The 14,669-nt window shown below is 42.4% G+C and overlaps 1 protein-coding gene across 1 annotated transcript in view; it reads left to right on the top strand.

Moving 5' to 3' along the window:
• The window catches only part of ttc6 (tetratricopeptide repeat domain 6), a 28,781-nt gene that overhangs the window by 9,245 nt on the left and 4,867 nt on the right, over nt 1-14,669 (top strand). Inside the window, exons 16-28 of the mRNA XM_046307797.1 lie at nt 285-405; nt 710-860; nt 955-1,037; nt 1,884-1,960; nt 2,176-2,333; nt 3,005-3,139; nt 3,527-3,676; nt 3,940-4,080; nt 5,328-5,441; nt 9,967-10,086; nt 11,016-11,089; nt 12,214-12,424; nt 14,223-14,375. Of these exons, the coding sequence (XP_046163753.1) occupies nt 285-405; nt 710-860; nt 955-1,037; nt 1,884-1,960; nt 2,176-2,333; nt 3,005-3,139; nt 3,527-3,676; nt 3,940-4,080; nt 5,328-5,441; nt 9,967-10,086; nt 11,016-11,089; nt 12,214-12,424; nt 14,223-14,375 (1,688 nt within the window). The remainder of the gene's footprint in view (nt 1-284; nt 406-709; nt 861-954; nt 1,038-1,883; nt 1,961-2,175; nt 2,334-3,004; nt 3,140-3,526; nt 3,677-3,939; nt 4,081-5,327; nt 5,442-9,966; nt 10,087-11,015; nt 11,090-12,213; nt 12,425-14,222; nt 14,376-14,669) is intronic.

The raw sequence follows: 14,669 nt of genomic DNA, 5'->3' as shown, positions 1-14,669 counted from the left end.
ACGGATGTCCTCATAGAGGAAAATAATTTCCACAGTCCATTAGTTACAAACAACATCATCAACAAAACCTCACCTAACCCCCATGTCATGCTATTAATATCTTCAATCCAATGTGTTGTGAGTCGAAGAGTGGTAGCTTTCAGTGTACATTAACCCCCAATCAGAGTGTTTTTAGGCTATTAATATCTTTCATTGTGTGCTGGATTGAGGAGGTGTTGTGTTATACAGTCCTGTGAGTACCACAGAGATACAACTTATTGTTACGTTTGTTTCTGTGCCACCAGTACTCATTAATGATAGCCAAGAGAACCTGAGTGCCTTCCTGCACAGGGGCCTGCTCTATACGGAGCGACGGCAGTGGCAACAAGCCGTGTTCGACTTTGAAGCTGTGATCAAACTTGACAGGTAATACCACTGGGCCTCTCGCTTTGGCAGAGTGGATCCTTTCTTCTGAAAAGAGCAACAGGGCTTTGAGTGAGAAAGAGGAGCGGGAGATGTAGAGAGGAAGAGAAGGAGAGAGGGGGAGAGAAGGAAAGAGGGAGGACATTTCGAAGCTAAATATTCAACAAGACTGTTGAGGTGTATGAACATTTTGAATGATAAGAACTAGAATCTTTCTTCAAGTCTAATACTTGTTGTGAGATTAGAGAGACGTTGTATTTCCTTTAATGTTTTTCCCCACTTTGTGATGATTTCTTGTTCCTGTTAGGTCTGTAGCGCTGGCCCATGTGAACCTGGGCTTGATCTTCATGTTGAATATGGGCCAGAACTATGAAGCCATCCGAATGTTCAGCAACGCTTTGAGGGTGGACCCCACCTACATCAGAGGATACATCTGCCGTGCCCAAGCCTATCGCAATGTAAGCATTTAAAATGTCATGATGCAAGTCACCAAGATTTTCAGGTTGTCACTTTATGATGTATAAATCATGAATTTTATTTTTCACCAAAAAGGTCAATGATCTGAAGAGAGCGCTGAAAGATCTGACACGAGCCACGCATATGAAACCAGACGCTCAACAATTGTATATCATGAGGTAAAGGTTCTTACAGAGCTTTTCTGTCACAAACAAGCTATTGTCTTAGATTTAGAGTGGGCCTTTCCCTGTATAAATGTTCTATATCAGAGGAAGGACATCAGGCTTGAGTTTTAAGTCCGTAAAAGGGGAACTAAACTATTCTTTAAGAATACAAAAGTAGTACAGGGTTCTCCCCAAAGAATATAAGAGGGGTGCTGTGCCACCTTGTGGACTGGCTGCACCACTATGTAGCTAGAATTTTTTAAAATCCTTTATTTGTTGTCAATAAAGGCTCTAGATTGCAGGAAATGGTAGTTACAGGTGTTCAAAAACACAAACATCTCTTGATCCCCCTCCGGACCTCCCCCCGCCTTACTCATCAGTACCATGGACTCTACAAGATGTCGAAAGCGTTCCACAGGGATGCTGGCCCATGTTGACTCCGGTGCTTCCCACAGTTGTGTCCAATTGGCTGGATGTCCTTTGGGTGGTGGACCATTCTTGATACACACAGGAAACTGTTGAGCGTGTAAAACCCAGGAGCGTTGCAGTTTTTGACACAAACCGGTGTGCCCTGTCATCTACTACCATATCCTATTCAAAGGCACTTCAATCTTTTGTCTTGCCCATTCACCCTCTGAATGGCACACATACACAATCCATGTCTCAATTGTCTCAAGGCTTAAAAATCTTTATCTAAACTGTCCCCTCCCCTTCATCTACACTGACTGAAGTGGATTTAGCAAGTGGCATCAATAAGGGCTTATAGCTTTCACCTGGTTTCACCTTGTCAGTCTATGTCGTGGAACATTTTGTATACTCAGTGTATATTGATATATCCACAATGCTCTCTCTGTGTTTCAGGGGCCAGTATTTGTGTGACATGGAACAGTTTGACCTGGCCACGTTCTGTATCCAGTATGCTGCAGAGATGAACAAAGGTACAGCGATTCTAATCAGGATCCAGGAAGCATAATATGAGTTCCCTGACCCTGACTGACAAGCCCTTGTTATCTCACAGACTGACACTATATGGCAGGAACTTACTGATTACGGAGTAAGAATCATGGCTTCACAATGAGTAATGCTGTTGGCAGGAGCACAAACAAATCTGGGACCAGGCTAATACTGACCAGTGACCCTTACCCACCACCAGCACTAGGGTCATCTCCCATCCAGCAGGCTGCTGTCCAGTCTTTCCTGGGGAATGATGCCAAAGCCATTGCCTGTCTGGAGGCAGCCTCCAACAACCGACCTTCACCTCCCATCCTCATTCTCCTGGGCAAGACACAGATGAAGGCACGCAAGTTCATGGTGGGTTGTTACGTTCTGGGTTACCATGCCTTGTCATGTATATGCTAAAGCTGAATGATCAATGTTGCCCTGTTTCCTCCAGTGATTTGCTTGTTTGTCTTCCTCATTCCAATGATTAGGCCTGTAGCTTGATGTACTACAGTACCCATAATGCTCTGTGTAACATCCGGGTTGTGTCCTAGTAAAGATGTTCTGAAGCTAACATAATGGCGTCGGGCAGCTTACCAATACAACTGGCCTACTTTTCTCAGCATGACATTTTTATAGCAATAACCATGGCCTAACATGCTCTGTCATCAGGGGAGAGTGAGTGTCTTGGGGGAGTTGGTGACGTGTGTGTATCACAGGCGTCCAGTGACACCTTATTTGGGGAGGACATGCTCATAGTAATGGCTGGAATGGAATTAATGGAATGGTATCGAACACATCAAATACTTGGTATCCATGTGTTTGATACCATTCCATTTACTCCATTCCAGACATTATTTTGAGCCATTCTCCCCTCAGCAGCCTTCTGTGGTGTGTGTGTGTGTGTGTGTGTGTGTGTGTGTGTGTGTGTGTGTGTGTGTGTGTGTGTGTGTGTGTGTGTGTGTGTGTGTGTGTGTGTGTGTGTGTGTGTGTGTGTGTGTGTGTGTGTGTGTGTGTGTGTGTGTGTGTGTGCTGTGCTGTAGGAGGCAGTAGAGAGCTTCAGGAAAGCCCTGATTCTGCTGAGCCCCAACGAAACCAACCTGTACAACGTCTCTGAAGCTGCAGAGGTCTTCTATCTGACTGGACTCTGCTACATGGCACTGGCTCTCCTGTTGCAGGTGCAGTAACTAGGCATTGTCTGTTCAGATATCCATGTTATTTGTCTGTATGGCCCCCCAACACGAGCCTGGTCCCAGATCTATTTGTGCTCTTGCCAACAGTGCTTGGCATGACAGCACAAACAGACTGGCTACTCCAACACATCGTTTTTGAATCCACTATGTCTTCTAACCGTCAAATCTCAAGCTGTTTCTCTTTTGCAAGGCTTTTTTCTCTCTTTTTTCATGCAGTGAAGCACCTGTTGTTCAGTTCATGTTACATAACACATTAACTAGGTACATGCTGTTATTGTGAATAGTCTATGGTACAGTACATACTGGCATGGCAACGGCCTCCTTCACCAAACTAACACCCCCATTTGAAGATACTGTCATGTTTTCTGACAGGCTTTTGATGCGTTCAGCAACGCAGTGAAGATTAACCCTGACTATGCAGATGCGTACCACCAGCGTGGGCTCTGTCGTATGCGCCTGCAGCAGTCCAAGAGTGTTCAGGACTTCAACAGAGCCCTCTTCATCAACCCCAACCTGTTCCAGGTAGAGGCTCCGTAACCACTGGTTCTCTGGAACTCACTGTCCACCCATGTACAGTTTAAGGCTGAATCCTAAATGGCACCTTATTACCTACATAGTGCGCTACTTTTGACCAGGGCCCATAGGGAATAGGGTGCCATTTGGGATGCAGGCTAAATGTACTGTAGAGCCTAAATGTATCTGAAACCACATTATACAGAAGCAGTGCAATGGAACACATTGTGTGGAATTGTTGTGAATGGAGTACATTGTGTCTAAATTTCAAGGTGTATCTGAGCCGTGCAGCCTTCTATGGTGCTAAAGGGCGCTATTCAAAGGCCATCCTGAACTGCAACGAAGCCATTAAGATCCAGCCCAAGAGTGTCAGAGTCTACCTGTATAGAGGAGCACTCAAATTCTACCTGAAGGTGAGATAAATGGGATGCCTTCCTTTGTAGTCTATTGTTGCATCTTAGATGCTGGGTTCTTTACCGATGACTCCGAGAACAACGGAATATGTTTATTATCAGGTATGAAGGTAAAACCACGTCGATTATAAACAATAGTTTAATTGACAAACAAGACGAACTGGCAACAGACCAACAGAGAACACAGGTATAAATACACAGGGGATAAAGGGGAAGATGGGTGACACATGGAGGGGGGTGGAGACAATCACAAAGACAGGTGAAACAGATCAGGGTGTGACGTTTATTTCACATTCACACAGGCAACACAGCTAGCCATCACTCTTTGCTTCTTCCGCCTTGCCTCTCATTAGCCAATCACATTCTTTAGAGGGCAGTAACCCAATTACTATTTGTTCATTCAAGTGATCACCCCTCTTTGGAATGAATTTGATTGGTTATTCTGAATAATAACGTTTCCAATACACCACCTCTATGAATGTACTGTTGTCTATGATTGCAATGCAGAGTAGGATGATTCACCTCATCACTTGAAAGTGGCTGAGAGATTGTATCTCTTCTATGGTTTTTTACTCACCATTTACTGTTGTGAAAGAGTGGTCATAGAGTCCAATGAGGGCAGATAGGGTCCTGTAATGAAAGCTCTTATTGTTCATGGACAGTTTAAGAATAGTGAGTTATCAATATTGCCATTGCCAGTCATTTTATTATTTTCATTTTGTGAGGTATAAATAAACAGTTTTATCAGATTTCTTACATTAATTTCTAGGGTGGTTATTAACTTTGAGAGGAGCGTTGTCTTCTTTCATCCGGTTATTGAAACAGGATATAAAGAGTTGTGTGGGGAGAGAAGGTTGATAATATAATAATATAATTTTGGGATTTAGCAGACACTTTTATCCGAAGCGACTTACAGTCAAGCGTGCATATATTTACGTATGGGCGGTCCTGCCATTGTGCCATGCTCTACCAACTGAGATAATGTATCATATTGGACTCAGTGAGAAACCTCAACCAACTGTATTGTCCCAAGGCTCTGTGATAAACATGTTCTTTTCTTATTATGTGTTTGGGCTTTCAGTCTTTCCACCACACTTTTTTGTTGTTGAACTCTTGTCAGTTCAGTTGACACCTACTTCTCTCTATGCCTCTGGGCGCTCAGCCATAGAGAGTGAGCAGAGCTGTCTGACTGTGTGCAATGTTCAGTAGTGTTCTTTGTGTTTAAATTTAGAATGCTTTTGTTTCAGGTGTACAAAGGGGCCGTGGAGGACCTGACCATGGCCCTGAGGATAGACAAAACCTGCTCATTTGCACACTACAACCGTGGAGTGTGTTATCAGCAACTCAAGGAATATGAATTGGTCAGGTTTGGGTTTTCTCTTTTTTCTTTTCACGTTATCTAAAGTGCCCTTATGGGAAAACCACATGATTTCACATATTTTGTACATGTGAAATCATGTGTTTTTGGAACAATTCACATGTGATGATGTGGATTTTCACATGTGAAATCATGTGAAACCGTGTTTATGGAGCACTTCACATGTGACATAGTGTTTTGCTATATATTTTCTGTCAATCGTGATGCACTTTGTTAGGCTACTTTTTGGCCTGCAGATAAAGTTAGCATGCCTCAGTTGCAATTGCATTTAAAGTTATAGGATACTTTAGATGCGTGTATTATACTGAACAAAAACATAAATGCAACATGCAACAATTTCTAAGATGTTACTGAGATACAGAATAAATTCATTAGGCCTGAATCTATGGATTTCACATCTGCTTTGCATAGAATTGATCAGGCTGTTTATTGTGGCCTGTGGAATGGTGTCCCCACTCATCTTCAATATCTGTGTGAAAATGCTGGATATTGGCGGAAACTGGAACACGCAGTCGTACACATCGATCCAGAGCATCCCAAACATGCTCAATAGGTGACATGTCTGGTGAGTATGCAGGCCATGGAAGAACTGGGACATTTTCAGCTTCCAGGAATTGTATATAGATCCTTGCAACAGGGGCTGTGCATTATCATGCTGAAACGTGAGGTGATGGCGTCGGATGAATGGCACAACAGTGGGCCTCAGGATCTGGTCAAGATAGCTCTGCGCATTCAAATTTCCATTAATAAATGCAATTGTGTTCGTTGTCCGTAGCTTATGCCTGCACCATACCATAACCCCACCATCACCATGGGGTTTTCGGTTCACAACATTGACGTCAGGAAATTGCTCGGCCACACGAGGCCAGTTGGACGTACTGCCAAATTCTCTAAAACAAGGATGGAGGAGGCTTATGGTAGATAAATGAACATTCTGGCAACAGCTCTGGTGGATATTCCTGCAGTTGGCATGCCAATTGTATGCTCCCTCAAAACTTGAGACATTTGTGGCATTGTGTGCCAAGCTTGTAGTGTCATACCCAAGAATAGTCAAGGCTGTAATCACTGCCAAAGGTGCTTCAACAAAGTACTGAGTACAGGGTCTAAATACTTATGGAAATGTGATATTTCAAGTTCATTTTTTATACATTTGCAAACATTTCTAAAAACCTGTTTTTGATTTGTCATTATGGGGTATTGTGTGTGTATATTAAGGAGGGGAAATGTTTTTTAATCTATTTTAGGAAAAGGCTTTAACGTAACAAAATGTGGGAAAAGTCATGGGGTCTGAAATCTTTCCGAATGCACTGTACAGTTGTGGCCAAAAGTTTTGAGAATGACACAAATATTAATTTCCATAAAGTTTGCTGCTTCAGTTTCTTTAGATATTTTTGTCAGATGTTACTATGGAATACTGAAGTATAATTACAAGCATTTCATACGTGTCAAAGGCTTTTATTGACAATTACAGGAAGTTGATGCAAAGAGTCAATATTTGCAGTGTTGACCCTTCTTTTTCAAGACCTCTGCAATCTGCTCTGGCATGCTATCAATTAACTTCTGGACCACCCGGGAGGCCAGGAAGCTTTACTGTTGGCATGACGCAGGACTGATGGTAGCGCTCACCTTGTCTTCTCCGGACAAGCTTTTTTCCGGATGCCCCAAACAATTGGGAAGGGGATTCATCAGAGAAAATGACTTTACCCCAGTCCTCAGCAGTCCAATCCGTGTACCCTTTGCAGAATATCAGTCTGTCCCTGATGTTTTTCCTGGAGAGAAGTGGCTTCTTTGCTGCCCTTCTTCACACCAGGCCATCCTCCAAAAGTCTTTGCCTCACTGTACATGCAGATGCACTCACACCTGCCTGCTGCCATTCATGAGCAAACTCTATACTGGCGGTGCCCCGATCCCGCAGCTGAATCAACTTTAGGAGATGGTCCTGGCGCTTGCTGGACTTCCTTGGGCGCTCTGAAGCCTTCTTCACAACAATTGAACCACTCTCCTTGAAGTTCTTGATGATCTGATAAATGGTTGATTTAGGTGAAATCTTACTGGCAGCAATATCCTTGCCTGCGAAGCCCTTTTTGTGCAAATCAATGATGACGGCACATGTTTCCTTACGGGTAACCATGGCTGACAGAGGAAGAACAATGATTCCAAGCACCACCCTCCTTTTGAAGCATCCAGTCTGTTATTCGAACTCAATCAGCATGACAGAGTGATCTCCAGCCTTGTCCTCGTCAACACTCACACCTGTGTTAACGAGAAAATCACTGACATGTCAGCTGGTCCTTTGTGGCAGGGCTGAAATGCAGTGGAAATGTTTTTTGGGGATTCAGTTCATTTGCGTGGCATAGAGGGATTTTGCAATTATTCTGATCACTTTTCATAACATTCTGGAGTATATTCAAATTGCCATCATATAAACTGAGGCAGCAGACTTTGTGAAAATGAATAGTTGTGTCATTCTCAAAACCTTTGGCCACGATTGTACATTTCAAAGTTCAATAAAGCCGCATTCACATGCTAGTCTATAGGATAGGATAAAGTAATCCTTCTCACCCCCCCTCCCCCCCTTAAAATATTTAGATGCACTATTGTAAAGTGGTTGTTCCACTGGATGTCATAAGGTGAATGCACCAATTTGTAAGTCGCTCTGGATAAGAGCGTCTGCTAAATGACTTAAATGTAAATGTTAAATGTAGTCGGAACCGATATTTCCAACTTGCTAATTCGCAATCTATTAATAAAGCAATCTATTAATATGTTTTTTTAACTATAATTTGTTCACAAGTATGATAGCTGTACTTTTAGTTTATGGTTTACGCAGCTTGTTGTTCATTAGCCAATCAGCGTTAGTCAATGACTTCAAAGCATGTGAATGCATCCAATTGGTATTTATGACTTCACAACTGCTAAATTTCCACCTCCCGCATGGTTACGAAAGCAGCATTAAATTGAATATATTGGGTAGAGAAATGTACAATTTTACTAGATTATCCGCACATGTACCCTAAAAGGCACTGGCCAGTACCATAAGTTCCTATGTGTACATCTGAAGGTGCCTTGTGTATACTTTTGACTTTTCTGTACAACAGGGAGCAACACTGCAGTTACATCTCCGACACTGCCAAAACACCATCTGACCTACAAAATATTGGGTAGAAAAATGTCCCATTATACCTACAAGGTATCGAACTGTACCACATATGTACCTGTGAAGTGTACATTTGACCTTTTTTGTACCCCAGGGAACAACACTGTAGTGTACATTAACCGTACAATTAATTATTTTGTGTGGTAATACTGAGTATACAAAACATTAAGAACACCTGCTCTTTCCATGACAGACTGACCAGGTGAATCCAGGTAAAAGCTATGATCCCTTAATGATGTCACTAGTTAAATCCATTTCAAACCGTGTAGATAAAGGAGAGGAGACAGGTTAAAGAAGGATTTTTAAGTCTTGAGACAATTGAGACGTGGATTGTGTATGTGTGCCATTCAGAAGGTTAATGGGCAAGACAAAATATTTAAGTGCCTTTGAACGGGGTATGGTAGTAGGTACTAGGCACACCGGTTTGAGTGTGTCAAGAACTGCAACGCTGTTGGGTTTTTCACGCTCAACAGTTTCCCGTCGGTATCAAGAATGGTCCACTACCCAATTGACATCCAGCCAACTTGACACAACTGTGTGAGGGATTGGAGTCAAAATGGGCCAGCATGCCTGCGGAACGCTTTCGACACCTTGTAGCGTCTGTGCCCCGACGAATTGAGGCTGTTCTGAGATCAAAAGGCCATGGTGCAACTCAATATTATGAAGGTGTTCCTAATGTTTGGTTTACTCAGTGTATGTTCAAAGCTATAAGTAACAAGCTGTTGGCACTGCAGAAACATCGCTGCACTTCCACCAAGAGGTTGCAAGTTCAAATCCCCAAATAATTAATGTACACTATACTATGTCAAGTGTCCTTAAGCACTGATAGTTTTACGTTGGTGGTGATAATTGGACAATTATTTACATTATTATATATAATATATATATATATACGTTATTCTTGGCAGCTTTTAAGAAAGGGCAGAAATGCATTCTTGTCAATAAGTCTGTGGGCTGTATCTTTTCCACACTCGCAGATCTGATGGTATAGTTGCACAGCGACCGAGAGGTTGTGAGTTCAAATCCCATTTAAGGCTCAGTCCCAATTGTGGTCACAGTACAAGCTTTTACAGTAATCAGAATACAGCAGCATACTGTCACTTTATAGAAATAACACCTTTTAAGATTTTGTGTGTGTTTTTTCTGTAAGGGAGGGGTTTGTGTTAGGAAATAAGTGCTCCAACCATCTATAATTAATGTGTTTTAATTCGTAATCTGTGTGTCAGCCAACAACTTGTTTATGCTCCTGTCCAAGCTCCTGTATGTATGTTACATACATGTGTTTATGTCCCTTGCTGCTAGTACATCGGTTGTTTATTGTCATAGCTGTTGTTTCCTATTGATCTTTCAGGCTCTTAGAGACTATGGGATTGTCCTCCTCCTTCCCAGCAAGAAGGAGATTGACCTGAAGGTCTTGATCAATCGTGCCCTTCTCTACGTGGAGCTGAGTGACCATCACAATGCCTTACAGGTAGTGTCCTGTAGCTAGCATCGTCAACAGGCATTGTTCACTGTGCAAACACTCAAACTCACTGATCCCAGGCCGGACATATATATTAGACAGAGAGACTTTGGTACAGGTCATGGTACAGGTGTCTGATCTCAATTTGATCACCCTGTTGCAGGACAACTTTCCTGCAATTCACTTTCCACACTTAGAAATGTCAGACTTTATTTCCGCTTACGAAAAATGTATTAATTATAATCCACATAATATTTCACATTTCACATTTCCTGTTGCTGCAGGATTATTTTCCTGGTGGAGCGAATTGTCTCAAATTAAGATCCTGCATATGTAGAGTGGTTGTATGAATTAGACAAAGAGACTATGGGACACAGGTTGTAAGTATTACTATTGGACATGGTAGATAGGTTGTATATGCGAGGACATGATAGATAGATAGATAGATAGATAGATAGATAGATAGATAGATAGATAGATAGATAGATAGATAGATAGATAGATAGATAGATAGATAGATAGATAGATAGATAGATAGATAGATAGATAGATAGATAGATAGATAGATAGATAGATAGATAGATAGATAGATAGATAGATAGATAGATAGATAGATAGATAGATAGATAGATAGATAGATAGATAGATAGATAGATAGATAGATAGATAGATAGATAGATTGATAGATAGATTGATAGATAGATTGATAGATAGATAGTATGCACATTGTTCAATCATTCATCACTAGCAGGGTTAGCATTGATTGCATATCTCTGTTTCTTTATTCCTATTCATGCCATGATACCATTGGAGTGTACATAGCAGTATCACATAGTAATGTGTTAGGTAGCACCACAATCATCATCTGCCTGTTCATCTGTTCATCCATGGTGTCTTCAGTTAACTTGTTGTTGTGTTGTACTGTCTTTCTCCTGCAGGATTTCAAAGCTGCCTCCTTGAGAAGTCCAGAGGACGCCACCATCTACCATGCCCTAGGAGTCTACCATCACAGGTCTCTCCCCTCACACACTCAGTATAGACACCCTGACACCTTATCCCCACCCAAGGACATGTTATTCTTCCCCAGCATCTCTACTTTCAGGGTTAGATAGTATAGTCCATGCAGTATCTCAAATTGTTATCCAAACCATGCTATTCATATCCTTTTTGTCTTGTTTTTCATCATTTTCAGTTAGGCTTCCAGTCGGAAAAACCAACTTATGCTGCCGTTAATAGTGAATTAATATTTGTGTGTTGCCTGAAGGCAAGACCATAAACACTGCATGACCTTTTATGAAGAATAATTTATGATTTCAATGAATAACTTTAAGGGTTATTGTTCTAAAGTGGTCATGATGTGTGAAGAAGATGGGGAAATCAATGTTGTGTTGCAACATTGACCCACAGGGCAAATCCTTGAAACACACTGAATGTGTAAGACAGTCTCTCACCTTACTGTTGGACACGTTGTCATCAGGCTACCAGTGTTGGGAACAGCAGAAATCATCCAGACTGTCTCTCTACTCTCCCTGTGTACAGAACATAGAATAAGAAAACAGAATATCTATTTAGAGAGGTTCTCACAGAGAAATACCATTGGGCCTTTTAACATCTTTCAAATTGCTGAGGGAATGTTCAAAACCGTTTTGAAAGCAGGTTGTTCACGCTGAGCTAAAACATGGCTCTCAGAGAGTTGGGGGAGAGAAAAAGAAACCGAGAGCATTTCTGAGAAAAAGGGATGTGTAGAGAACAGCACTCAGCGAGGTCATTCAGACATGCTCTATTGAAAGGTGTGATCTTCCTGACAGTGTCATTCCCCCTTATGAGACATGTTTTAGAATGGGGGTATTATAGGTAATGGTATTGACCCAGAACACATATACTGGGGTGCACCAACTCCTTTGGGAACTGTGGTCATTTGGAGAGTGTTAATGGACGTGGAGTAGAGTAGTGGTTATTGCTCATCCGCTAGCCTGAATAATTACTGTTCATCACAGGATCTTTCATGTGCCCAGTTAGATGGGTGGTGAAGTTTATTTTCTACGGGAATTAATTTTAAGAGCATACTGCTTTAACAACATCTTATAATGAACTCTATGACCTGTGTGTGCGTGCGTGCTTGGGTGTGTCCTCTAGGCTGGGTCAGCTCCAGGAGTCAGTAGAAGCCTACAGCCAGGCCATGCAGATCAGCCCGTTCTTCCTAGATGCCTACGTGGGGCGGGGCAATGCCTGCATGGACTACGGCCACACCCAGGCTACCAAACAAGCTCAGAGGGACTTCCTTTCGGCCCTGCACCTCAACCCCCTCTGCTCCAACGCACGCATCTGCCTGGCCTACAACTTCCAGGTAACCTTAACCTCCTAACCCCAAACCCTAACCCTAGCTTCATGTCCATCATCCACATCCTGGTTCAACCCTAACCCTAACCATAGCCTCAACCCTAACTCTAACCTAACTCTAACCATAGCTTCATGTCCACATCCTGGTTCAACCCTAACCTTAACCTCAACCCTAACTCTAACCCTAGCTTCATGTCCACATCCTGGTTCAACCTTAATCTCAACCCTAACTCTAACCCTAGCTTCATGTCCACATCCTGGTTCAACCGTAACCTTAACCTCAACCCTAACTCTAATCCTAGCTTCATGTCCACATCCTGGTTCAACCCTAACCTTAACCTCAACCCTAACTCTAACCCTAGCTTCATGTCCACATCCTGGTTCAACCCTAACTCTAACCCTAGCTTCATGTCCACATCCTGGTTCAACCCCAACCCTAACCTTAACCTCACCTCAACCCTAACTCTAACCATAGCTTCATGTCCACATCCTGGTTCAACCCTAACCCTAACCTCAACCCTAACTCTAACCTTAGCTTCAACCCTAACTCTAACCCTAGCTTCATGTCCACATCCTGGTTCAACCCTAACCCTAACCTCAACCCTAACTCTAACCCTAGATTCATGTCCACATCCTGGTTCAACCCTAACCCTAACCTTAACCTCAACTCTAACCTAACTCTAACCCTAGCTTCATGTCCACATCCTGGTTCAACCCCAACCCTAACCTCAACCCTAACTCTAACCTAACTCTAACCCTAGCTTCATGTCCACATCCTGGTTCAATCCTAACCCTAACCTTAACCTAAACTCTAACCTAACTCTAACCCTAGCTTCATGTCCACATCCTGGTTCAACCCTAACCTTAACCTCAACTCTAACCTAACTCTAACCCTAGCTCCATGTCCACATCCTGGTTCAACCCTAACCCTAACCTTAACCTCAACTCTAACCTAACTCTAACCCTAGCTTCATGTCCACATCCTGGTTCAACCCTAACCTTAACCTCAACCCTAACTCTAACCTAACTCTAACCCTAGCTTCATGGCCACATCCTGGTTCAATCCTAACCTTAACCTCAACCCTAACTCTAACCTAACTCTAACCCTAGCTTCATGTCCACATCCTGGTTCAATCCTAACCGTAGCCTCAAACACAACCCTAACCCTGAACCTGAACTTGTCACATGGGTATACACAGCTCTGCAGATGTATTATTCAAAGTAGAATCTACTTGGGGAGCAGTAGGTAGTTGACATTATTTTGGTCAATGTGAATAGTCCTTAAAAGCCAAGTGTATTGTGTAATGCGTGTACCCTCACGCATTATACATTTACTGTATATTGTAAATGAATTCATGTTCATTGCCATATTGCTGAGTGTTGAGGAGCAGACCACTTCTGGCTCTTGTTGCGCTATTTATGATAGGATGAAGGGGGGGTGGATTTACATCAATTGGTCAGACATACTGACCATACCTGGTCAGACATACTTATGTACATAAAATAGCCTTCTTGTGTCTCCATTTTGTGACCAATATCTATCCTTGTACTCACTCCAATCGTGTTGCTAAGATTTGCATTTGCCGCATTTAGGCAAAAAGAAAACAGGCAACTTTCTATAATTTGTTTAATAAGAAGACAGCTGTCAACATGCCATTTTGTTTAACTGCCATTGTTTAAAAATAGCAAACCAATCCCAGCGTTTTGTTAAATGTAAATTGATTTTCACTGTTTAAATTGATGCTTTAGCAGTTGGCAATTTCAAACTTGGTACATAACTCCAATCTGTCCATCTGCTTTTCCAGGTTTTCGGTTTCTTCCAAAGAGCCTGGAACCAGTTCACAGTGGCAGCAGAGATTGACTCCAAATGCTGGAAGGCATTTGAGGGGAGAGCTGTCATCAACCTGCAGATGGGAAACACCTATGCTGCTTTCCAAGACATTAACATGGCTCTGAAGGTACCACATTGGCTACATACAGCATCAAACCCATTGATGTTAGTTCTAAGAAGGCTGGTTAGTAATGAGGTAAAAGTCACATTTTTTCTGTGATTGTTTGGACCTGGTATGTAATGTGGATCCCATGGGGAATTGCAGTTTCCTGTTTCAGTAATGGATGGCCACTGTGAAGAGAGATAATTGGCTGAATGTCCTCCACTCAGTCAGGACAGCGTGTTTAGTCCATGTTTATAAAATGCAAGCTGTTGAGTACACTGAGGGAAGACATACTGCCGGTGTGTACTGCCATATTCA

This window comes from Oncorhynchus gorbuscha, linkage group LG17 (genome assembly GCF_021184085.1).
Source record: "Oncorhynchus gorbuscha isolate QuinsamMale2020 ecotype Even-year linkage group LG17, OgorEven_v1.0, whole genome shotgun sequence".
In the NCBI taxonomy this organism is placed as follows: Eukaryota; Metazoa; Chordata; class Actinopteri; order Salmoniformes; family Salmonidae; genus Oncorhynchus; species Oncorhynchus gorbuscha.
This window is presented reverse-complemented; position numbering and strand designations above follow the sequence as displayed.